This window comes from Xenopus laevis, chromosome 3L, assembly GCF_017654675.1.
Source record: "Xenopus laevis strain J_2021 chromosome 3L, Xenopus_laevis_v10.1, whole genome shotgun sequence".
Lineage (NCBI taxonomy): Eukaryota > Metazoa > Chordata > Amphibia > Anura > Pipidae > Xenopus > Xenopus laevis.
In genome coordinates this window covers 134,668,134-134,693,099 of record NC_054375.1, presented here as the reverse complement: position 1 = coordinate 134,693,099, position 24,966 = coordinate 134,668,134, and the positions used below count along the sequence as shown (strand labels likewise).

The window sequence follows — 24,966 nt, the reverse complement described above, 5'->3', positions numbered from 1 at the left end:
TATATAGAGATGATATCAGAGATGTAGGGTGGGGCAGAGTTATGAAGTTCTTTGAATGTGAGGGTCATTAATTTGAATTTAATTCTGAAAGGTAGCGGAAGCCAGTGCAGGGATTGACAGAATGGCTAGGCAGAGGAGGAGCGGTTGCTGAGGTGTATGAGCCTCTCAGCAGTGTTCATTATGGACTGGAGAGGTGACAGTCTCTGGAGGGGGAGGCCAATTAAAAGAGAGTTACAGTAGTCTAGACGTGATATGGTGAGAGAGTGAATAAGAATTTTTGTAGCATCTTGGGTGATAAATGATCGTATTTTGGATATGTTCCTTAGGTGGAAGTGACATGATTTAATAAGTGACTGGATATGAGGAGTGAATGACAGGGCAGAATCTAGGATAACCCCAAGGCAAATATTCAAAGGAATTCAAATATACGCACCTGCTTTGAGGCCACTAGGAGCAACATCCAATGGGTTGCTTGTGAGCCACTGGTTGGGGATCAGTGAGTTTTATATGACACTATACAATCTTTCATGTGTAACTTATCCTGGGGTTGGGCTTCAATATATGTAGAAAAGTAAATTGTGATTCTCCACACACCTCACCCTAAATGGCCACCAAAGTGACTCCTCATTAGCCACTGCTCAGAGCTCCCCTTGGGGGAGAGACAGCCACAATGTTTGGGAATCAATAAAGAAAAACAACTTTGCAAACCTAGGCTATTTTCAGAAAAAAAAAAGATAACTTTTCTAGGCCTAAAAATGACAAATACCATTAGTCCTGCTGTGCACTTCCAAGTGATGTCCAGCAGAGGGCGCTGTTGGAGGAGGCTGGGCGCTGCAGGAAGAGGAAGCACGGGCTGTTACTCAGTAGTAGGAGACTGTCTGGGAGGGACAGGGCAGGAAGTAATCGGCTGTAAGTGCAGTGACAGTAGCAAAGGGAGCGGTGCAGGAGTGGAGGCGGAAGAAGAAAGGACATGTCAGTGAATCTAAGTAAGAACGGGGCCGCCTTGCAGGGCGCTTATAAAGATGTGCTGGATGAAAAGACCAAAACCGACTGGTGAGTAAAAATGCAGCGTGTGTCCATTTGTCATAGATTAGTTACTGCCAGCAGCTGCCCCTGCACACACATCTGTATGGAGGGATCACACGGAGGGATCACACCGCCCGGTATAGGGGTTATGATTTATATACAGAGAGGAAGTCCTTGTCTGTCTTTAGGCAGGGATCCCCTTCACACTGTCCTCTATATACAGGTATGGGATCTATTATACAGAAAGCATGGGACTTGGTGTTTTATGGATAAGGGATCTTTTGTCATTTGGATTCTACATACACTAAGCCTACTAAAAATAATTTTAAATGTTGAATAAACCCAATATGGATTCCTGTAGCTTAGTAAGGATTGAGTGCGATGAACTGTTTTATTATTACAGAGAAAAAAGAAATCATTTATAAAAACTTGAATTATTTGCTTAAAATGGACTCTATGGGAGACGGCCTTTCTGTAATTAAGAGGATTTTGGCTAATGGGTTTCTGAATAAGGGAGCCCATCCTGGTAAAGGGGACTGCACGAATATACACCTGCATAACAGAGAAAGGGAATGCAGAGACAACCCTTGCAAGTTGAATATTGAGGTTGTCTTTTTATTCACTTGCCGCCTTTGCTGTTGAATGTTGAGGTTGTCTTTGCATTCACTTGCCCACCTGTGCTGTTGTATGTTGTGGTTGTCTTTTTATTCACTTGCCGCCTGTGCTGTTGAATATTAAGGTTGTCTTTGCATTTACTTGCCCATCTGTGCTGTTGAATATTAAGGTTGTCTTTGCATTTACTTGCCCTCCTGTGCTGTTGAATATTAAGGTTGTCTTTGCATTTACTTGCCCTCCTGTGCTGTTGAATATTAAGGTTGTCTTTGCATTTACTTGCCCTCCTGTGCTGTTGAACGTTGAGGTTGTCTTTGCATTCACTTGCCCGTCTGTGCTGTCGGATGTTGAGGTTATCTTTTTTTTTTTCAACCTCAACTGCTATGTACTAATACAGCTAACAAAAATGATTCTATGGAGTATCCCTTGTGCACAGCCATGTTTAATCATTGCACAATGTCCTCTGTTCTGCTGCTACAGTTCCCTAAACGGAACATTTTTAGAGGAAGTTCAAATGACAGTCACAGCTCCCTTTATAAAAGCTTCTAAAAGGAAGATGATTTATATAAACCAGGGTCACTTGCCTTCTTCCTTTTATACAGGAAATATTGCAAATATCCAGGAACAATATTCTTTACATACTGCCCTGTGCAGAAAGATTTTATTCCTAGCACAGGGGCTCTGGCAAACAAAGCTTTTAATAGTGAACTTAATTGATAGGCAACCACCCCCTGTGTAAAGCATATTACAGAGGTGATTTATATTACAAAGACTCACTTGCAAACAGACTCTGTAAAGGGAGTGTTGCATTTGTCGTGTAAAAACCCGATCAATATTTCCTTAGAACAGATAACTTTATTGCCAATATGCAGCCCCACGTTACATCAGGACATTATTTAATGTGGGTTTATTTAGGGAGGTCTCTAAACGCTGCTAAGGGCACACATATACATACTTCTATGGAGAATGCTTTATACTGAGCCAGACTTTATATTTGTTAGCGTGTCAGCGTCCATATCACTCTGTATCTAAACTCCCTTTGTGCACGGATTGATTTTGGGAGGAGCCCTGTATGTGAGATAAAGCAGCGTACTGAATGTTTTATGTGCACTTGGAAACACTTGCAGCCTGTTTGAGCAAGCCTTGCTACTTTTATAATAAAGGAGTCCCAGCTTACTGTGCATGTATACACCCTTCTGCAGACACTGTATAAATTACTCCAGGAACCTCTCAAAGTCTCTGTTTATGTCCAGGAACAACTCGGGCAGTGTATAGCGATATATGTATGTAGCTCTTAGCTTATATGTCTGTTGTGCAGAATAAATCTAACTAATGTCTGATTGCGGTGGGTTACTGGAGGGTTGCACAGTTGATGTTAGGGCCTTTACTGTGGTCTGTTACATGGAATATATCAAATTTTGTGCCCACTTTACATATAAACCCCCTTTTTTGCAGCATCTCCACATTCTCCCTGCCAAGAGCAACCTGTCAAATAATAAACCCAGAAAACCGCATTCTTTGTTGAGAGTAATCTGTAAATACTTAAAGTGCGAAAAGACTATTTTTCAAAATATTAATGTACATAAAATGTTACCTAAGTCATGCTGATGGTTATCGCCGATAAGTCTGCTTTTGAAAGTAATTGTTACTTGACGTTCCTAAACCTGACTGTTTTGCCTGACTGTCCCCTCTCAACCTGTCAGAATTTCTAACAGTAACTCACTAATGCTGCACAAATATGGCAGCCCCCTTATAGAGGAACATGGGGGATCAGATAGGTCATGTAAAAGTATCAGGAAGTACTTTGATGGCAACATTATAAAGCTCATGCAAAGACAATGTTGTTATCTGTTTTAAAAAGTTTTAAAGGGGAACTATCTTTAAAAATTTTAATTTAATATAAGCTTCATCATACTGAAATAAGATGTTTTCTAGATATAATCTATTAAAAATTCTGTAACGTTTCGGAAATAATCAAGTTTATCTTCACTGTTCTTCTCTCAGCATCTGTTTCTCCTCATTCTGTCTTCATGCAGCAGTTGGGTGTCAGATGGATTATCCAATATATCTTATAGGGGGGCTCATTTTGCCTAGAAGATGTATTAGAGCTCACTCTATTAAAATCACCAGACATCATGTCTCTCTACATGCAGAATTTCTGCAAAAGGCAGTTATTTTGTTAGATTTTGTTTGTACTGGAATCAGTTATTTGAGTGAGCTCTAAAACATCTGCTAGGAAAGGGAGCCCCCTATAAGATATATTGGATCTAACTGTCAATGAATATCTGACACACAACTGCTGCATGAAGACAGAATGAAGAGAAACAGATGCCGAGAGAGGAATAGTGAAGATAAATTTGATTATATCAGAAACAATGCAGAATTTTTAATACATATTAAATTTTCTTTTCCGCGATAGTCCCCCTTTAATTTTAGGTGTCCATGTCTATTCAAGGACATCTTATCGGTAGCCTTTTACTAAGAATATCAAATCTAGGGACCCGATGGCTGCAACAGGCTTAGAGTAGGCCTGTATATACCAAGGGACCATTGTCTGTAACCTGTTTCCAGTGTGTGTTTAGTCTAAAGCTGTTTGGGTAGAGTGGAATAGTATTGCCAAATAATTATAATTTATAGGTGTTACTACTGTATGACATTCTCTATAGGTATTTAATAATATGCTCCATAGGGGCTGCAGAGTTTTCCATGAGCGGTCATGCTATCCATAGATAAAAATCCAGCCATTTGATCCTCTGAAGCTACAAAGAGTTTAACACTTGTGTCTTGGCTCAGGGTGAAACACCAAGGAGCGTCCCACCCGCGTAATTACACAGTGTAAGCTTAGGCTGTGGCATTGTATCTGGCATAGCTCCATTCATTATTATGCCTGTGTGTATATATAGTAAAATTACAGACTTGTGTCTACAGCTTGTTTGGGATCTGTTAATTGCCTGGTCCCTATGTGCTTAAAGGGGTTGTTCACCTTCCAAACACTTTTTTTCAATTCAGTTGTTTTTAGATTGTTCCCCAGAAATAAAGACTTTTTTCAATTACTTTCCATTATTTATTTATACTGTTTTTCAAAAATCTAAGTTGAATGTACCTGTCTCTGGTGTTTGACTCTGGAAGCTCAGTAATTCAGGTGCAGACTCTAAACCAGGGGTGCCCAGACTTTGTTACACTGGGATCTACTCTCAACACCTGGCCCCCATCAAAAATTTTGACCATGCCCATTTTTTGAACATACCCCCTAATTACCATGTTTATTTTACAAAATTTGGCAGGTTATGAAAGTTTGAACACACTCCCTTCCCTATGCTTGCTGCTCTCAGCTCTCCCTGCTGTCAACCCTCCCTTCCCCTCTCTACCATGTCCTTCCCCTCCGTGCCTGCAGCTCTCCCTCCTCTGTCCTTTCCCTCCGTGCCTGCAGCTCTCCCTCCTCTGTCCTTTCTCTCTGTGCCTGCAGCCCTCCCTTCATGCTGTTCTTGTCTCCCCACCCTACTGTGCTGCTCGTCTCCCTGCCTTCCCTTCGTGCCGATCTTATCCCTGCCCTTCTCTTTGTGATGCTCGTCTCCCCTCTCTTCCCTTTGTGCCGCTCTTCACTCTTCCCTTCTCTTTGTGCCACTCTTCTCCCTTCCCTTTGTACTGCTCGTCTCCCCTTTGTGCCACTCTTCTCCCTTCCCTTTGTGCCGCTCATCTCTCCTCTCTTTCCTTTGTGCTGCTTTTCTCCCTTCCCTTTGTGCCGCTCGTCTCCCCTCACTTTCCTTTGTGCCGCTCTTCTCCCTTTCCTTTGTGCCGTTCTTCTCCCTTCCCTTTGTGACGCTCTTCTCCCTTCCCTTCCGTTTGTGCCGCTCTTCTCCCTTCCTTCCCATCTCTTTGTGCTGTTTTGTCTCCCCTCTCTTCCCTTCTTGCTGCTCGTACACCTCCCTCCGTGCTGTGCTGCACTGCTCGTCAGAGACGCCGGGCCCCAGATCATGGTCTACCAGGAACATTAACGCGATCTACTGCTAGACCGCGATTGATGTCCTGGGCACCCCTGCTCTAAACTCTTACAATTTTGCAACATTTAGTTGATACATTTCTCAGCAGCATCTCTGGAGTATTAGCCGGGACAAAGATAACAAATGTATCAACTAAATGTATCCATTTAGAACAGTTTACAGGGTCGACGACCCCCCTCCCAGAGCTTCTGAAAAATTATACTTTACACTTTAATATTAGAAAAATCGTCACACATAGAAAGTCATTGGAAAAAGTTGTTATTTCTGGTGATCTATCTGAAGGTGAACCACCCCTTTAATAACCTTGTGTTCTCCTAGCACTTGCATCCTTCTGTCATTCCCTAATCTATTTCTGTATTTTGAAAAAGACATTGCCTGCTCTCAGACAGAAGGCCCACTCATACAATTTTCCATAGGGGGTGAGAAAAGACACCCCCCCCCCCTTTATCATGTTTCCCTGTGGCCCCTAAACAGCTTGACTGGATGTGTACTACTTCAAGCATTGACTTGTTGAACTACAACTCAGCCACAGCTTGTGCACTATGCTTTAATGTGGAAAGAGGTTTCAGTGTGTGTGCAGCATGTGCTGATTAGTATATGTGTGTGCATATGTATCCCCCAGCTTAACCCTAACATAGTCAATCTTGTAGCAAAGCAGGTGCTTGTGGGTAACCCAATTGCAGTCTGACAGCCTATGAGTGTTCATATATAGAGGTCACGTAACTCAGGTTTCTCATGCAATGGAGCGGTTTCATTCTCATTCGGAAGTTGGGGGGGGGTTGCGAAAGGAAGTGAATAGAGGGAAGTGTGTGGAAAACACACATTGACTCCTCTCATACCAAACCAAGAACTTAGAACCGTTAAAGCGATAACGACACGTTCCTATGAAAATCATAGGAACGTGTCGATATGTAGGAGTTGCTGCACGCCAAATAATTTAACTAAAAGCCACCACAGCCCCGCAAAGCTTTGTTAAGCCAACCCTCTGACACAGCTAATGGATCTTCCGCATTGCTTCAGTGATGCTGGGGGCGCAGGGATCCTTCCATAGGCTGCAGTCCTGTTTTCATTTTTAAAGGACCAGTAACATAAAAAAAAAAAAAAAAAATTGTTTCTACTTAACGAAAAAAAAAAAAGCCAAGCAGTTTTAACTTTAAATTTGCAAAGTCTTTATTAATAAATTACTAAATTATGATGCTCCTCTTCAGAAACGGCGACAGGGCGACGATCCATGGATGGATCATTGTCGTTTCTGAAGAGAATCGATAAGTAATTTCTTAAAGGGATACTATCATGGGAAAACATGTTTTTTTCAAAACGCATCAGTTAATAGTGCTACTCCAGCAGAATGCTGCACTGAAATCCATTTTTCAAAAGAGCAAACAGATTTTGTTATATTCAGTTTTGAAATCTGACATGGGGCTAGGCATATTGTCAGTTTCCCAGCTGCCCCTGGTCATGTGACTTGTGCCTGCACTTTAGGATGGAACTACTTTCTGTTAGGCTGTTATTTCTCCTACTTAATTTAACTGAATCAGTCTCAGTGGGACTTGGCTTTTACTATTGAGTGTTGTTTTTAGATCTTCCAGGGAGCTGTTATCTTGTGTTAGGGAGCTGATATCTGGTTACCTTCCCATTGTTCTTTTTTTAGGCTGCTGGTGGGGGGGCGTGATATCATTCCAACTTGCACTACAGCAGTAAAGAGTGACTGAAGTTTATCATGACTGGGGGCAGCTGGAAAATTGACAATATGTTTAGCCAGATGACAGATTTCAAAATTGAATATAACAAAATCTGTTTGCTCTTTTGAAAAATGGATTTCAGTGCAGAATTTTGCTGGAGCAGCACTATTAACTAATGCGTTTTGAAAAAAACATGTTTTCTTATGACAGTATCCCTTTAATAAAGACTATGCGAATTTAAGGTTAAAACTGCCTTGGTGATTTTTTTCGTTAAGTAGAAATTAATTTTTTTAAAAAAAATATTTTTATGTTACTGGTCTTTTAATCTATGGAAGGATTGTGCCGCCCCCAGCCCAGCGTCACTGAAACAACACAGAAGATCATTTAGTAGTGTCGGAATAACGAAGGTTCGCGGGGCTGGGGGCGGCTTTGGGGGGCCTTTTAGATAAAATATTCGGCGTGCATCAGCTCCTAGATATGGACACGTTCCTATGATTTTTATAGGAACTTGTTAGTATCTCCTTAAAGGGGACCTGTTGCCCTAAGAAATAATTCCAAATTATTTTTTATCATTTTAGTTGAGCAAAATAAAACTTACCTACACTACAATTATTATTTCAATTTTGTTTCCTTCAGTCTTGGTATTACACAATCACAGCATGCAGGCAGGAGCCATTTTGTGGACACTGTTATTAAGACAAGCTGTATTTCGCCCTAAAATCTTGTGTATGCGCCCAAATGCCTATACACATTGCCCTACACAATTATATTAGAGTGGGAGGGGGAATGTGTGGAGAGCAGTGACATCTAGGAAGTGCTGAAGGGAAAGTGAAAGTAATTGACTGACCCACCTCTATACCTCAGGCATAGAGGTGGGGCAGGTAATATTTGATTGACAGCTCAGATATTTAAACTCCTTTATAACAGGTACGGATGCTCTAATGAAAAAAAACAATTTGGGTCCCATGTTTAATTTGCAAATGACTTTTGTTATACAGCTTTTTATGTGTAGGTGACAGGTCCACTTTAAGCACAAGAGATATAATATTGCAAATGTTGTAGTTAATACATTATTATAGAAAGCCATTGCTTTTGCCACCCATTTGTTCTGCACCCCTAAACAGCGACAACACCCAGCTCCTCGGGGCCTTTATATTAGAAAGGATCCATGTAACCTCTGTGCAACTGCAGCTCACACCGTTGTGCAGCCACCAAGCATTCTGTGACAGACAGCACGTTCCTGTGGTGATACCACATAGTTCCATTTGGCACCCTATAAATAGCAGTGGGCAGCCAACAGCTACTTACAGGGGTGGTTCACCTTCAAGTTAACTTTTAGTATGTTAAAGAATGGCCAGTTCTAAGCAACTTTCCAATTAGTCTTCATTATTTATTTTTTTTATAGTTTCTGAATCGCCTTATTCTTCTGACTCTTTCCAGCTTTGAAATGGGGGTCACTGACCCCATCTAAAAAACAAATGCTCTGTAAGGCTACACATATTTATTTTTATTGCTACTTTTTATTACTCCTCTGTGCACTTAGGCCTTTCCTATTCATATTCCAGTCTCTCATTTAAATCAATTCATGGTTGCTAGGATTATTTGGATCCTAGCAACCAGCTACCTGAAATTGCAAACTGGAGAGCTTCTGAATAAAAAGCTAAATAGCTCAAAAGCCACTAATCATAAAAAATTAAAACTATTTGCAGATTGTCAAAGAATATAACTCTCTACATCAGGGGTCCCCAACCTTTTTTACCCGTGAGCCACATTCAAATGTAAAAAGAGTTGGGGAGCAACACAAGCATTAAAAAGTCCCTTGGGGTGCCACATAAGGGCCGTGATTGGTTATTTGGTAGCCCCTATGTGGACTGGCAGCCTACAAGAGACTCTGCTTGGCAGTATACTTTGTTTTTATGCAATTAAAATGTGCTTCCAAGCCTGGAATTCAAAAATAAGCGCCTGCTTTGAGGCCACTGAGAGCAACATCCAAGGGGTTGGAGAGCAACATGTTGCTCACGAGCTACTGGTTGGGGATCACTGCTCTACATCATACCAAAGTTATTGTAAAGGTGAACAACCCCTTTAACTGCTCTACCGGGGAATCCGTGGGGTGATGGGTAGGGATGGGCGAATTTGACCCGTTTCGCTTCGACAAAAATTCGCCACCAGCGAAATGTCACAGACGCCCATTAAAGTCTATGGGCGTTAAAAAAATGTTGTCGCGCAGCGAAATTGTTTTGACGCGTGTTGCCATACAAGTCTATGGGCGTCATTTTTTCGGCGAAACGAGTGATGGTGCACATATAGTGTGCACATATAATGTGCATTTAACCTTGCAAGGGAATTCCAACTTCAAATGTTCAATGACAATGACATTCAAAGAGATTCATTTTGTATTCAGGGTTAAGATTTAGAGTGTAGATTGCCCATTTATCTACCACGTGTGATTCCATTATTAATGCCAATAATGTTTTATTCAAAGGGCTCTTTATACATATGAAGGTAACAGTAATGACATCCGATTGGCCGAAACTGGAGGTGAGTAATCCATGCCTTTTACCTCTTGTTTGCATGACTTATGGGGTTAAGTTAAAGGCACCCAGTCTCCCTGTTTTGCTAAGGTTTTATATTCTTCACCCTACCCCCTAGACACACACTCTGTCTGTGGTGGCGTCAGTGAGATGTGGCTGTATGCTAAATGTAGCCCATCTTCAGTGGTCTCATCTTTTCACCAGCCACACACAGATTTTATTCCAAGAAAAAATAGTCCGCCCCACCGCAGGACCACAGATCCTTGGCATGTGAGTAACTGTACCCAGAAGTGGAAATAACATCTCATCCACAGACTCCAATAAAACCACACCCCAGCGTCCATGCTATCATGAATCATGATTTATTTTGACGAGACCTTTAACCAGATCACGCGACAAATCAGCGGGAAATGATACCCTTGTAACACTGGCATTGGTCGCTGCCTGCATCACTTAAAGGGGACCTGTCACTTTAAGAAATAATTCCAAATCCTATTTTATGATGTTAGTCAAACAAAACAAACTTTAATCAAACTATAAAAATGATTCAATTCTTGTTTCTTTTAGTCTTGGAATTCACAATCACTTGAAACAGGCAGCCGCCATTTTGTGGACACTGTTATTAAGGCAAGCGTTAGATCATGCCAAAATCTTGTTTATGCACCAGAATAGGGCACCTGATACTTGTGCCCATGCACTGGCTACACAATTAGATGGTGGGGGAATGTGGGGAGAGCATAGAGAACGCATATTAGGACATCGTCAGAGGAAAACCATCTCCTGTATGCAACGTCGCCTGCTTTTTCACTCACCCCTCCTCAAAGCAGACATCACACTTTACTCCTCCCTTCTCAGCTGTCAGGTCCTGCTCCTCACTCCTCCCTCCTCAGCCATCCGACCTGGGTCCTCGCTCCTCACTCTTCAGCCATCTGTCCTTGATCCTCGCTCCTCCCTCCTCAGCCATCCGTCCTGGGTCCTTGCTTCTCCCTCCTCAGCCGTCAGCTGTAGCTCGAATTTGATTGCTGCAATTAAAAAACCTAAAATGCCTATTGACTAAAAGAAATGGCAAAAACAAGTAACCATAACCAGGGCGCAGGGCAGAATATGTGCACCCTGTGGAGTGAGGGGCAAGAGCTGACGACCGAGGAGGGAAATGCTAGGACCCAGGATGCATGAGGGAGGAGTGATGAGCGAGGACCCAGGACTAATGGCTGAGGAGGGGGGAGTGAGGAGCAAGAGCTGACGGCTGAGGAGGGAGGAGCGAGGTGTGACATCAGCCTAGGTGGATGGGTGAGTAAAAAAGCATGCCATATTGCATTCCTCTTGCTTAGGACAGCGCATGCAGGACAACAATTTCCCCTGACGATGTCCTAAAATGCGTTCCGTAAGAGCAGTGACATCTAGGAAGTGCAGAATGGAAAGTGAAAATAATTGTCTGCCCCGCCTCTATGTCTAAGGCATAGAGGAGGGGCAGGCAATATATGATTGACAGCTGGAAGTTTATAACAGGTAGAGATGTTTTAAAAAAATTAAGTTTCATGTTTGATTTTAAAGGGCACCTGTTGGGTAAAAATGTTATCCCCAACCAAAGGTGTGGGCTAAAAGAGCCCGCATTCCGGTTGAGGATAACAGTAGTTTTTCTTTTCTTTTTTTAAAAATGCCCCCCGCCAGCGCTAGGCTACCCGCACCGGGAGGGAGCTCCCGGTGCGAGCAGCCATTTCCTGTCACTCGCACACAGGTGCCCTTTAAGAGGACTTTTATTATACAGCTTTTTATGTTTGGGTGACAGGTCCCCTTTAAAGGTCACATGAGCTTATTGTATATGTTGTAATGCCACCCCCAGACAGAAGATAGCATCAATGCAATATACTGCCCATAGATTCCCTTTTCACAATCTCACTTTTCCATCCTTTTCTTCACTTGCCTCAGATGGGGGGCTTGAAGAGCTAGTGGAAGAACTGAGCAGCGGTAAAGTGATGTACGCCTTCTGCAGGGTGAAAGACCCCAACTCCGGACTTCCAAAGTTTGTCCTCGTTAACTGGGTAAGCTTGAAAGACAATCAAGTATGGTACTGTCCCTTTGTAAGTTTCTCACTTCCTTCACGTGTCTTCTCTTTTTTCTTATAGACAGGCGAGGGTGTGAAAGATGCCCGGAAAGGGGCGTGTGCCAACCATGTCAGCACAATGGCCAACTTCCTCAAGGTATAAAACTAACAACTATTTATAGATTTAGGTACTGACTTGCCTAAGGAACATGTCGGAGCTATTTTTGCTGGTTTGCTCTTTTTAAACCACCCATTTAAAGTAGATGTTTGAGCTGCCCAAACATCTACTTTAAAGGAGAACTAAACACTATAAATGAATTGGACTAAAAATGACATATTTTATATAGTGAACGTATTGCACCAGCCTAAAGTTTCAGCTTGTCAATAGCAGCAATGATCCAGGACTTCAAACTTGTCACAGGGGGTCACCATCTTGGAAAGTGTCTGACACTCACATGCTCAGTGGGCTCTGAGCAGCTGCTGAAAAGCTAAGCTTAGGGGTCGTCACTAATTATCCAGCAGAAAATGAGGTTGGTCTGTAATATAAGCTGATGCTACAGGTTTGCTGATTATTAAATTCTGATGCTAATTGTACTCGTTTCTGTGCTGCCATGTAGTAATTATCTGTATTAATTACTAATCAGCCTTATATTGTGACATTTCTATTCTATGTGTACTGTATATTGTGAGTGGGTCCCTAAGCTCAGTAAGTGACAGCAGCACAGAGTATGTGCAGTGAATCAGCAGAAAAGAAGATGGGGAGCTACTGGGGCATCTTTGGAGACACAGATCTTTACTGCTAAAGGGCTGTGGTTGCCTTGGGCTGGTACAGAAGCCCAAAACACAATGTATAACGTTTCAAGCTACTTTTTTAATTAGGCTTTAGTTCTCCTATAAAAGAAGTGGCTAGCCTTTAAGTTATCTTTTAGTATGTTATAGAAATGCTAATTCTAAGCAAATTTGCAGCTGGCCTTCATTTTTTCTTTTTTTATAGTTTTTTAATTATTTGCCTTTTTCTTCCGACTCTCTCCAGTTTTCAAATGGGGGTCACTGAAAAAAAAACAAATGCTCTGTAAGGCTATGAATTCATTGCTATCGCTACTTTTTATTACTATTTTATTATCTTTCTATTCAGACCCTCTCCTATTCATACTCCAATCTCTATGGTTGCTAGGGTAATTTGGACCCTAGCAACCAGATTGCTTAAATTGCAAACTAGAGAGCTACTGAATAAAAACCTAAAACCACAAATTAAAACTGAAAACCAACTGCAAATGGTCTCAGAATATCACTCTCTACACCATTCCAAAAATGTAATTTTAAAGGTGAACAACACCTTTAATAATCAGAAGGCAAACTGTGTAGCTGTGATTTGTAAATCACCTACGGCTTCTATAACTGTTTTAAAAAGGGGAACTGTCATTGCAATAAAAACATCAGTGGAATATGAATAATAAAAAACATTTGGAACAAAAACATTTATTTAATACCCAGCACAGTTTTTTTTTGATAACAGTGATAGTTCCCTTTTATTTATTTCCGTATAATGAGATTTGCATGTCAGCCACTGATCATAATGTGCCAATACTAGCATACAATTAGAAGGGAAATTTTAGCCTGCAAAAAAACCAATTGCAAATTGTAATTGAAGAGATCTAGTGATAGACATACAGCGATCCAGTAGGAGACAGATCAATCATAACTTTGCAGGATCAGACTGAGATTCAAAATAGCCCCTGGCATTGCAAGTACACAGCCCCCACAGGCCCAATGAATAGCGAGTGTCTGTGGCATCTTACAGCAGCCCCTCTGGCATTTGCCAGAATCTATAGATTGCCACTCTGAGCCTGTGGCTCTGTATTGGCCGGTAGGATTTCCCCTGCCCCCTAGCTCTATTATATGGTCTCAGTCTTCATCCTGCCCTTGACTCGTTTCAACTGATGGGCGAATAAATCCTTGAATCTCCTGCGAAAATTCGCCGGCGTCAATTTCCGATTCTCACGATTTTTGAAAACGCTCGAATTGCTCGATTTTTTCGGGAAACCGTTTAAATTGCTCGATTTTTTTGTGAAAGCGATCGAATTGCTCGATTTTTTTTTTTTAGTGAAACATTCGAATTGCTTGATTTTAGTGAAAATGTTCGAATTGCTCGATTTTTGTCCGTGAAAATGTTCAAATTGCTCAATTTTTTTGTGAAACCGTTCGAATTTCTTGATTTTTTTTGTGAAAAAACATTAGAATTGCACGATTTTTTCGTGAAAACGTTCGAATTTCACGTTTTTTTCGTGAACTTTCCGATTTCAGGATTTTTCGTGAATTTTTTTGCTGAAAATTTTTCGAATTTCCCGCAAAATTCATGAAATTTTTGGCGAAACAGGAGAAATTCGCCCATCACTACTTTTTTCCTCTGCTTTACATTATACCCACTTTGCCCCCTTACTTTATGTTACTGACATATGTTGTTTTGCTCTTATTCCATTCAATTCCCATTACTCCAGGGTGCCCATGTTACAATTAATGCCCGTGCTGAAGAGGATGTAGAGCCAGAGAGCATCATGGAAAAGGTGGCCAAAGCATCTGGGGCCAACTACAACTTCCACAAGGAGAGTAAAAGGGGCAACGAGGGACCTCAGGGACCAGTGGTGAGAAAAGGCTTTATTATAAAGCTTTGGAGAGAGATGAAAGGAAGGGCAATTAGACCGAATGAGTAATGTTACACAACAGAACTCTCCTACTCTGTCCAGGTTGTGGTCAAACTATTTTAGTATAACATAAATGGGGGTCAGCATGAACATAAATGATCAGGAAGGAGATGGGTTTAAAAACCCCTCATCAGGGCTAGTATACGATTGTGAATTTTTCCAGCGTCTGATATTTTTTTAACTTTTAACAGGGTTCGGTCTATCAGAAAACCAATGCAATGTCAGAGATTAAACGCGTGGGAAAAGAGAATTTCTGGGCTAAGGCAGAGGTGAGTAATGGTGCCTTTACTGATCTAAAATAATGGCCGGGACCACAGAGCAGAGGTGTACATGAAATTCACAGTGCCTCTCTCTCAGAAAGATGAAGAAGAACGAAGAATGGAGGAAAATAGGAGGGCAAACTCAGAAAAAGATCGGCTGGAGAGGGAGCGCAAGGAGAGAGAGCAGAGGGAGGCTGAGACAAGAGAGCAGAGGTTCCGGGAGAGGGCAAAGGAGATAGATGCACAGAGGTGAGTGCTACAGTTGTACAAAGGAAAAGAGAGCAGACTTACAGGGGTTGTTCACCTTTATATTAACTTTTAGTCTGAGTAGAGAGTGATATTCTGAGACAATTTGCAATTGGTTTTCATTTTTTATTATTAATAGTTTTTGAGTTATTTAGCATTTTATTCAGCAGCTCTCCAGTTTGCGATTTCAGCAATCTGGTTGCTAGGGTCCAAATTACCCTAGCAACCATGCACTGATTTGAATAAGAGACTGGAATATGAATAGGAAAGGCCTTAATAGAAATACGAGTAATGTAAAGTAGCAGTAACAATTATAATATTTGCCTTACAGAGCAATTGTTTTAGATGGGGTCAGTGACCCCCCCCCCATCTGAAAGCTGGAAGAAGAAGAAGACAAATAGTTTAAAAAAAACTATAAAAAATGATGAAGTTCAATTGAAAAGTTGCTTAGAATTATCCATTCTATAACATACAAGATTTTAACTTAAAGGTGAACCACCCATTTAATAAAGGAATTGCTGGAGCCAAAATATAAGGGAATAAAAGGTGATGGGTGAAGTGCAGTCCAGACTGGCAATCTGTGGGTTCTGGCAAATAAGAGAGTGGCTGCTGTAAGATGCCGTAGACACTATATATTGGACCTGTGGGGGCTGTTTGGGCCTCTGAGCCAGGGCCTAGTTTGAATCCCAGTCCAAACCTGGGGAAGTTCTTAGAGAGGGCTGAGGCTGACAAAAGGAAAAAGCATAGAGGTTCTGAAAAAACAAGAACTTTGTGTCGCATTTGAACAAAGGATATGGAGATATAGAAAGGGTATGGAGAGATCTCAAGGAAAGACAGACGAAAGGGTTGAAGCACTTACAGGAGGGGGTTATAGAGAGGCCTAGTTAATGTATTTACATTGGTGGGTGACACATTCATACCAGGGGGTGTAGGGAACATATTCATTTGATTCATTTAGATTTTTTTTAATTAATGAATTGATCCTTCACAGGAAAGAGCAGGAGGAAACAGAGAAACAGCAGACGGTGAGTAGCCATGTATAGGAAACAGCAGTAACACTGGGACTGGCCAGTAAGCAGAACTACAGGATGATTTTGTTACTGCTGGTTAATGGTAGCTCTGAGTACAGTATCCAAAATGCTGATAAAAAATAGCAATTATGTCTATGCAGAAATGGGCTAATGAGAAAGCCTAGGGGCCCTGCAGGCATAGCACAAGTGCTGAATATGATTGGGCTACATGTATGCTAACCAAACATCTGTAATACGGCTACTACTCCAGCCTGACAAGTAGCATTATGGGTAATTCTTATGAAACCCAGGTGTTTGTCATAACATGAACCTTTACTTGGCTGTATAAAAATCATCCCCCTCTCCCTTTCAGCACTTACCTAGTCGGCTACTGAGGAGGGGACTGCTGAGATGGTACAGAGTTACTGAGTTAGTAGAAATGTTAGTAGTGACTGAGTTGCTATTACAAAGCTTTATTTCTTCTTCCATAGGTTCCTGCCTCCCAGCGCTCTGTTAACCCACGTGAGACGTTCCTTCAGAAAGAGCGCTCATTACCTGAGTCTGGCCCAGTGAGTGCCCAGCCTGGTGAGTATGTGTGCCTGCTGTTAGAGTGATGGCAGACATATACCAATGTTTCTGAGTTCATCACAGTCTGTCTGCTCATGGTGTATTAGTCTTTCACTCTGCCAATCCTCAGGGAGGCTGCGCAGTCCCTTCTTGCAGAAGTCGGCTTGTCAGCCTGAGTCTTCTCCTCCTCCGTCCCCTGTACATCGTGTCCAGGAACCCCCATCACCCCCTGTGTATCCTGCTCACCAGACACCCCCAGAATCTCCTGTGCCCCCTGTCTCTCATCCACCAGAGTCCACTGTCCATGTGAAAGGTACAAAAAAAAAAGTACTTAGCAAAAGTAAGATGTCGGATACAAAGCTTGTAGGACAAGTGTGATGGGTCACTCTCTGTGTGTCTGCAGAGCAATTTACTGCCTCCCAGCAAGAAGAAGAGAATATATACCAGGATGCCACTGAGGACCAAAATATATATGAGGATACCACTGAGAACCAAAATATATATGAGGATACACCCCAGGTGAGTGAGATAAGCATTCCTCAGAATCAATTGTGCGGAGCGAAGGCCTATGATCCAGTGATAAGTGGTGTCAAAATGCTGGTTGAGGAGCAAAGAGCTAAATTCTAATTTACTTTTGTCTTGGCTTCACCAGGAGGAACCAGTGTATGAGATTGAAGTGGAGGAAGAGAAAGGAGTCTGCGCACGGGCACTGTATGACTACCAAGCAGGTGTGTATGTTAGAATGGTGTGTATACATGTGCATGGAGAGATAGAAGGCCGGTCTCCTCCTGGAATACATGTAGAAGATGTTTATGTATAAGGGTCAGGGCTCACAGGCAGATTCGGGGAGATTAGTCACCCGGCGACAGTTCTCTTCTTCGGGGGAATTAATCTCGCCGAACTGCCTCCCCTGCCGGCTAAAATGTAAATCGCCGGCGGGATGGCACTTGGAACGATTCATAGTTGCCTGAGGAGGAGACTTCAGGCAAATTCGGAAAACTAATTGCTGTGAGTGCCATCCCGCCAGCAATTTACATTTGCTGTTGCTCTCTCTGTTAATCTCAGGCTAAGTATTAGGAATGCACGAAATCCACTATTTTAGGAGTCGGACGAATCCTGAATCCTTTGTTAAAGATTTGGCTGAATCCGAACCCTAGTTTGCTTATGTAAATGAGGGGAAGAGAACCATGTGCACAGTGTGTGGTTAACAACATTTTTGACTGCCTTGTTTGTGTGATAAAAAGTCACGTGATTTGTGATTTGGTTCGGCCCAGGACTTGGATTCAGCTGAATCCTGCTGAAAAAAGGCTGAATCTTGGCTGAATCCCAAACTGAATTCTGGATTAGGTGCATCCCTACTAGGTATAGTGAATTAAGTACCTTCTGTTGAAAAATATGAGGATATTATTAGTCACAGAGGTGTTCCATGACCATCTGCTTTTATACAGATCATTGAACTCTGAGATGACTTCTAACATTCTCATATTTTACAACCTATTTTATTATAATACACACATTTAAGTGTAAAGTGCCAGACATTATATCACATAACACCGTTTATGTAGTGAATAAAGTACCCCCTCTTGTAAATAAGGATATTATAAGTTACAGAGGAGTGTCGTGACCATATAAAAACACGAGGCCGAGTCCAAGGTAACTTCTAATATCCTCATATTTTGCAACTGGGGGTACTTTATTTATTATAATACACAAGTTTCAGTGAGTCGTGTGACAGAAATGACATCAGAACTCACCGTTTATAACTGATGACAGCAGTACTCACCATTTAAAAGGATATAATTGACAAGATATTCATGGCTTTTGTGTATTATAATGATATAACTTACAGAATACTCACGGGTTTGTGCATTATAAGGTATAAATGTCAGAGAATGGCCATCCCACTGGATTTCAGCTACAGCTCCTGGTAGGTAAATCATACCTACAGTTGGAGAGCAACATCTGACATGGGTGGTTTAAGTTATATATGGATGTTCATATGTTATTAAAACATTGGTTAGTTAGTGGAAGAATGCTGCTAATACGTATAGCAAAGTCTAATAAAGGTGAAAAGGCGACAGCAGCTTGAATTGCTATGTGCGCTGAACAGAAGTTAGCTTATTACATGTATGGGATCTGTTATCCAGAATGCTCGTGACCTGGGGTTTGCCGGATAATGGATCTTTCTGTAATTTGGATCTTCATACCTTAAATCTACTAGAAAATCATGAAAACATTAAATAAACCCAATAGGCTGATTTTGCTTCCAATAAGGAATAATTATATCTTAGTTGGGATCAAGTACAAGGTTCTGTTTTATTATTAGAGAAAAGGAAATTATATTAAACAATTTGGATTATTTGAATAAAATGGAGTCTATGGGAGACGGCCTTTCTGTAATTCAGAACTTTCAGGATAATAGGTTTCCGGATAACTGGTCCTATACCTGTACTGATAACCTAAAGCACCTAAGCTTTTTTCCAGTGTCAACTTAAATTTATGTTTCTATTCCTTCTGACAGCTTTTCAGCCTTACCTATTATTATAGTTGTTTTGGGTGAATTAAGCATTAAAAAATGTGTGTTACTGTTCCTTTAACATGGGGTTGGATAGAACTTAGAGAGAAAACAATGGATGAAGGTAAATGGCTCCCTGAATCAGGGGGAAGGTCTTGACTCTTGAAGGTCTTCAAGGTTTATCATATCCAAACCCCAGGCTTATTCATATCCAAACCCCAGGCTTATTCATATCCAAAACCCAGGCTTATTCATATCCAAAACCCAGGCTTATTCATATCCAAACCCCAGGCTTATTCATATCCAAACCCCAGGCTTATTCATATCCAAACCCCAGGCTTATTCATATCCAAACCCCAGGCTTATTCATATCCAAACCCCAGGCTTATTCATATCCAAACCCCAGGCTTATTCATATCCAAACCCCAGGCTTATTTAGATCCAAAACCCAGGCTTATTTAGATCCAAAACCCAGTCTTATTCAGATTCAAAACCCAGGCTTATTCATATCCAAACCCCAGGCTTATTCATATCCAAACCCCAGGCTTATTTAGATCCAAAACCCAGTCTTATTCAGATTCAAAACCCAGGCTTATTCATATCCAAACCCCAGGCTTATTCATATCCAAAACCCAGTCTTATTCAGATTCAAAACCCAGGCTTATTCATATCCAAACCCCAGGCTTATTTAGATCCAAAACCCAGTCTTATTCAGATTCAAAACCCAGTCTTATTCAGATCCAAACCCCAGGCTTATTCAGATCTAAAACTCAGGCTTATTCAGATCCAAAACCCAGGCTTATTCATATCCATAAGGACCAAATCCCTGGCTTATTCATATCCAAAACCCAGGCTTATTCATATCCAAAACCCAGGCTTATTCGTGTCATCACTGTTAAAATGGGACACAGCAAAAGGATTGTTATGTAAAATGTGTCCCCCATAGAAAGAGTTATAACCAGAATATTTTGAAAGTTTTAGATAATTATGTAGAAGAAGCAGCTGTTGGGCACATCCCAGCATTCAGCAATGGCGTCTTAAGGAAGTTATTAGAATTATAACTTCCCTTACTAAATGAATAGTGTATTTGACCATTCAGCAAAATGTGCGTGTTTATTTGAGCAGCAGTAGCCGTGTCGGTTCCTAGCAGGGAAGTGGTTAGCAATACATTTATAGCTAAATACAGCTCAATGCAGTGAGGTTGCTTGAGTGGAAAGACAGATGGAAAACAATATGAAACTCAAAGGTATTAGATCCTGCTTTTCTAATAATAGAATAGCTGTTGAATTAATAAATATATAAATATATATATATATATATATATATATATATATATATATATATATATATATATATATATATATATATTCTCAACCTTTAGATGAACTGTAAATAACAGTGATGTTTCCTCTTTGCAGCGGATGATACCGAGATCTCATTTGACCCAGATGACTTAATAACACAAATTCAGTTTATTGACGAAGGCTGGTGGCGCGGTTTTAGCCCCGCTGGTCACTTTGGAATGTTTCCAGCCAATTATGTCGAGCTACTCGAGTGAGTCCACTGGTGATGAGCACAAGCAATATGGTGGGGAGGGGCTGCAAACGAGAGGTTCTTGTTGCACTAAAACGGTTCTAACACCATAGGCTACAACCACAGGAAAAGCACTTCATGTCTTCACTATCCCAAATGCTTCCCATTAATTTACAAACTCGTGCTCTCTAATACAAGCCACGTGTAGGTATATTATATATATACTATTCTGGGCTTAGTTTAGCTCTAGGGATCTTGCTAAATTCTATTCTTGGTGCTGTGAGAAAGCATTCCTTGATATATGCAGGCAGTTCAGTGTCATTTCCATAGGACTCTGCATTTCCTATTGCTGTGGACCAAAGGGTTCATTAGTCACACCTAGGGTTGCCACTTGGCCTGTAAAAATTATGGTTGATCCTAATGTTATTAATAGGGAAAAGGTGGCAACCCTAGTCACAGCCCAACTTCTCTTTTTGTTCAACCCCATCAGAGTGCAAGCCCCAAGGGCTCCATGCTTGCTTAGTCCCAGCCCAGGCTATGTTACTAGGCCTCTCTGCATAACAGCTACTACCCCTTTGGCTGTTGGCTTCGGAATTTTGACCACCATCTGGTTTAGTGGTTGGTTTAGAGCTGCCCAAGGATTTATTGCTTGTCTAATCACCCAGCCAAAAGCTTTTTTTCCACCAAGGATTCCAATTTGGCAAATCCTAAAGTTCATGGTCAAAGCAGATGTCAACCCAGAAGCCACATAACAAACAATGAGCAGGTAACATTTACTGGTTTATTGTTTATAAGCAAACATCTGGTTGATAGACCTGGGATGAACGTTTGATAACATTATCTCCATATACTCTGCCAGATATGGAACCAGGATGTTTTGTGAACAGAGCCAATCATTGGAATAGAAATTGGGGTTTTATAAGACCGGCAGGTCCTGGCTAAATGTATCTTTACTTGGTTATCATTCCATGAGCTTCTCTTATGAGTGGCAATCTGATATTTTGTTGGGACGATTCTGTGTGTTTCTTTTTCCATTTATCCTCACTTGTTCTCCTGTGCCCGCACCGACCTGCCAGTAAAAGGCAAATTTTGCTTTCCCTACAAACATCCCTGTGTACCCCCAGCAGGATATAACCCCCCTTGCCTGTGCTCCCCTGAATGTGAAATGTGGTGGCCGGTCCATAGAGACCACGCCTCTCCTGTGACTATTAAATGCTGTTTTGGAATCTCTGGGCTTGTAAGATCATGCTAAAGATGATACATAATTCTGTGTCCTGTGAAATTACATAATCATGCTGAAACGTATTTTTTGGCTTATGTTTGTTTTTGTTTTTTTAATCATTAAAATTTGAAATAAAAGACTTTGTAATACGGACTTTATTTTCTTATTTTCGTACAAAAATGGTGAACATTAATAGGTTACTAACCCGTAAGATGGGGCCACAACTCCCTCTATGGCGATGAGAAATTATTGCAGCAACAAGGGTACAATGATAATGGCAGATTAGTAGCCTGTCTATAATTTGTAAAGGCAAGGAACACTATACAAATAAAATAATTGAAAATATAATATAAACCTGGTGCTTCTCTTCTCTGAAAAACACACTGGACTGTGGTTTCTTCTATGTGAGAGTCATTTCGCTAACTTTGATCGGTCTTCCAGGAGTTCCTTGCAATTAGGGATGTACCGAATCAATTTTTTAGATACAGAATACCTAACGGAATCCTAATTTGCATATGCAAATTATGGGTGGGAAGGGGAAACATGTTTTACGTCCTTGTTTTGTGACAAAAACTCATGCGATTTACCTCTCTGCCCCTAATTTGCATATGCTGCTGAAAAAGGCCGAATCCTGGATTCGGTGCATCCCTACTTGCAATAGAGTTCTGCAGTGTGTTGGGTACACGCAAAATACCTGCAAATCTCCCAGAATATGGGTGGAAAAGCCCAGATGTTCTCACTGTGCGGGTGGCCCACAGGTGTACAATGGAGGGAACCGAGGAGGTTGCAGTCAGCTGTAAAACTTAAAAACAAAAAAGACTCAAGCTCCTCAGCGATCTTCCTAATGTGTGATATCACTTCTGGTTCCTGAGCCAGCCTGCCCTGAAATTTTGTGGGCACTTCTGGTTTGCAGAGACCTTCAGCAGGGTGAGAGGCGGGTTTGGGAGAGCAGGTTGGGGTAAGGGAAGATATCACAGCTAGTGCAGGTACATGGGTTGGGTGTGGGTCTACAAAAACCGACCTGTGCAGGACTCTACCTTGCAATTCTCCAAGCAGGCCCGGACTGGTAATCCAGGGCCAGAACTAGGGGTAGGCAGAAGAGGGACATGCCTAGGGCGCAAAGGTAGAAGGGCGCCAGGCACTTACCTCTTCCGATGCCTTCCCCTAGTTCCAGAAGCAGTAGTAGCAGTTTTCCGCTCCCCTGCGCATGCGCACTTGTGCACCCCTGACGCATGCGCACGCGCTTCCTTGGCGCATGCGCACTTGCACCTCCCCGGCGTATGCGCAATTGCGCGTTGCGTCCTCGGCGCATGCGCAAACGGTGGGGGGGCGGAGTAGGCGCTGGGTTGCCTAGGGCAGCCGGCCTTCTTGGCCCGGCACTGTGGTAATCTGTGGGTTCTGGGAAATGCCAGAGGAGCTGCTGTAAATTGCCATAGTCCCTCACTATTAAATGTGTACTTGAAATGCCAGTGACTATTCTGAATCCCAGTCCAGACCTGGCTCCAAGACCAGTGCATGTACAGTAGAATTGCTGGATATCCTGTATTATGCGCAGGGCCACCATTAGAAATCACGCCATTAGAAGGAGCACAAGGGATTGCAGTCTGTACACAGTGTCCCATCAGCTGGAATTCCACAGACAGAAGGAGCAATCTGAATTAAGCACCTCAGGCAGAGAATGAATGGCACAGTTGGGTGTTCTTGGTAGAGCTCTCTCTGTACAGCAGGGCTGTCCAACTAAAGGCCTGTGTGTCAGATGTGACCCTTCAATGTCTTTTTATGGCCCCCTATCTGTGGGCTCGATGGACTGCTTATTGGGCCCTACATAGAAAGAGTTGCACAGGGCTGCTGTAGAGGGTTTGCGACAAGCTGCTTTAGTTAACAAACTCAAAACCTAGAATGTGCACTTACGGGTTTAACTCACCAGACCTACAAGAACATTGTTCTACTCCCTGCACAGCACTTGCATGGTGGCACAGGCTTTTCTCTTCCCTATACAGTGCCTTGCGCAAGAAATCTGCCTCTTCATCTATTCCTGACTACTTATACAGTACAGCATATTTCAAGGGAACTATTGCAAAAATGAAAACTTAATATAAGCTTCAGCATAGAAAACTTTGTAAATACAATCAATTAAATATTCTGCATCAAGTTTATCTTCACTATCCCTCTCACAGCATCTGTTTCTCTTCATTCTGTCTTCATGCAGCAGTTGGGTGTCTGAAATTCATTGGCAGTTAGAGCCAAACAAAATAACTGCATTTTGCACAAATTCTGCATGTAGAGAGACAGGTGATTTTAATAGAGTGAGCTCTTATACATATTCTAGGCAAAAGGAGCCCTCCTATAAGATATATTGGATCTAACTGTCAATGAATATCTGACACCCAATTGCTGCACAAAGAGTGAATGAAGAGAAACAGATGCTGAGAGAGAAATAATGAAAATGAACTTGATTATTTCAGAAACAATACAGATTTTTTTAATAGATTGTATTTAGAAAGTTTCTTATTTTTTAGTTTCAATGAGTAGAAATAAAAATACAGAAAACCACAATTTCGGGTGTAGGATTTAGCAGCAAATTGGTGGAATTCATCAGTGGTCTGAATACGTCAGCAAGGCACTGTGGGATCTAGCAATCTCTTAATAAAAAGAAATATTTCACAGAAATATGCTTGTAACAAATAGACGAATGAGCATGGGGACAGGACGACAACTGTTCTATTTTGGGGGGGTCCTGCAGGGCCGTCATCAGAGGAGGACAGTTGTCCTGGGCCTGGTGGATTTCTAGTTTTAAGGGGGCCCAGGAAAGGAGCCAAAGCAGCCACCAACATGGTGACCTAAGGGGCGGCTGTTGTCAAGAAGAAGAAGACCACCTGCCAAGCTTTAAAGGTAAGTTCCACTGAACACCAATGGTCTTTTTTTAAACCCCTGGATACCAATGTATGTGTGTGTGTTTTTGTTTTTATTTTTTTTTAACAGGGGGCCCTGAACACCAATGTTTTTTTTTTA

At 41.7% G+C, this 24,966-nt stretch overlaps 1 protein-coding gene across 2 annotated transcripts; it reads left to right on the top strand.

The window, feature by feature from the left end:
- Positions 1-839: 839 nt before the first annotated feature.
- dbnl.L (drebrin like L homeolog) lies at positions 840-22,107 on the top strand. 2 transcript variants are annotated; one of them, NM_001086645.1, is given in 13 exon segments: positions 945-1,053; positions 9,807-9,862; positions 11,785-11,897; positions 11,982-12,056; positions 14,398-14,541; positions 14,793-14,870; positions 14,959-15,110; positions 16,099-16,132; positions 16,609-16,702; positions 16,815-16,997; positions 17,088-17,203; positions 17,337-17,412; positions 20,618-22,107. In NM_001086645.1, coding segments are annotated over 13 exon segments (1,344 nt in total). In that variant the 5' UTR covers positions 945-970; the 3' UTR covers positions 20,758-22,107.
- Positions 22,108-24,966: the final 2,859 nt, after the last annotated feature.

What these genes read in the sequence shown, in the direction of transcription:
- dbnl.L (XM_041584938.1), top strand. Translation starts at nt 971, where the DNA reads ATGTCAGTGAATCTAAGTAAGAACGGGGCCGCCTTGCAGGGCGCTTAT. An exon ending in CCCAGTGAGTGCCCAGCCTG is followed by an intron (nt 16,703 to 17,087) that starts GTGAGTATGTGT and finishes GTGTGTCTGCAG; the next exon opens with AGCAATTTACTGCCTCCCAG. An exon ending in ACTGTATGACTACCAAGCAG is followed by an intron (nt 17,413 to 20,617) that starts GTGTGTATGTTA and finishes TCCTCTTTGCAG; the next exon opens with CGGATGATACCGAGATCTCA.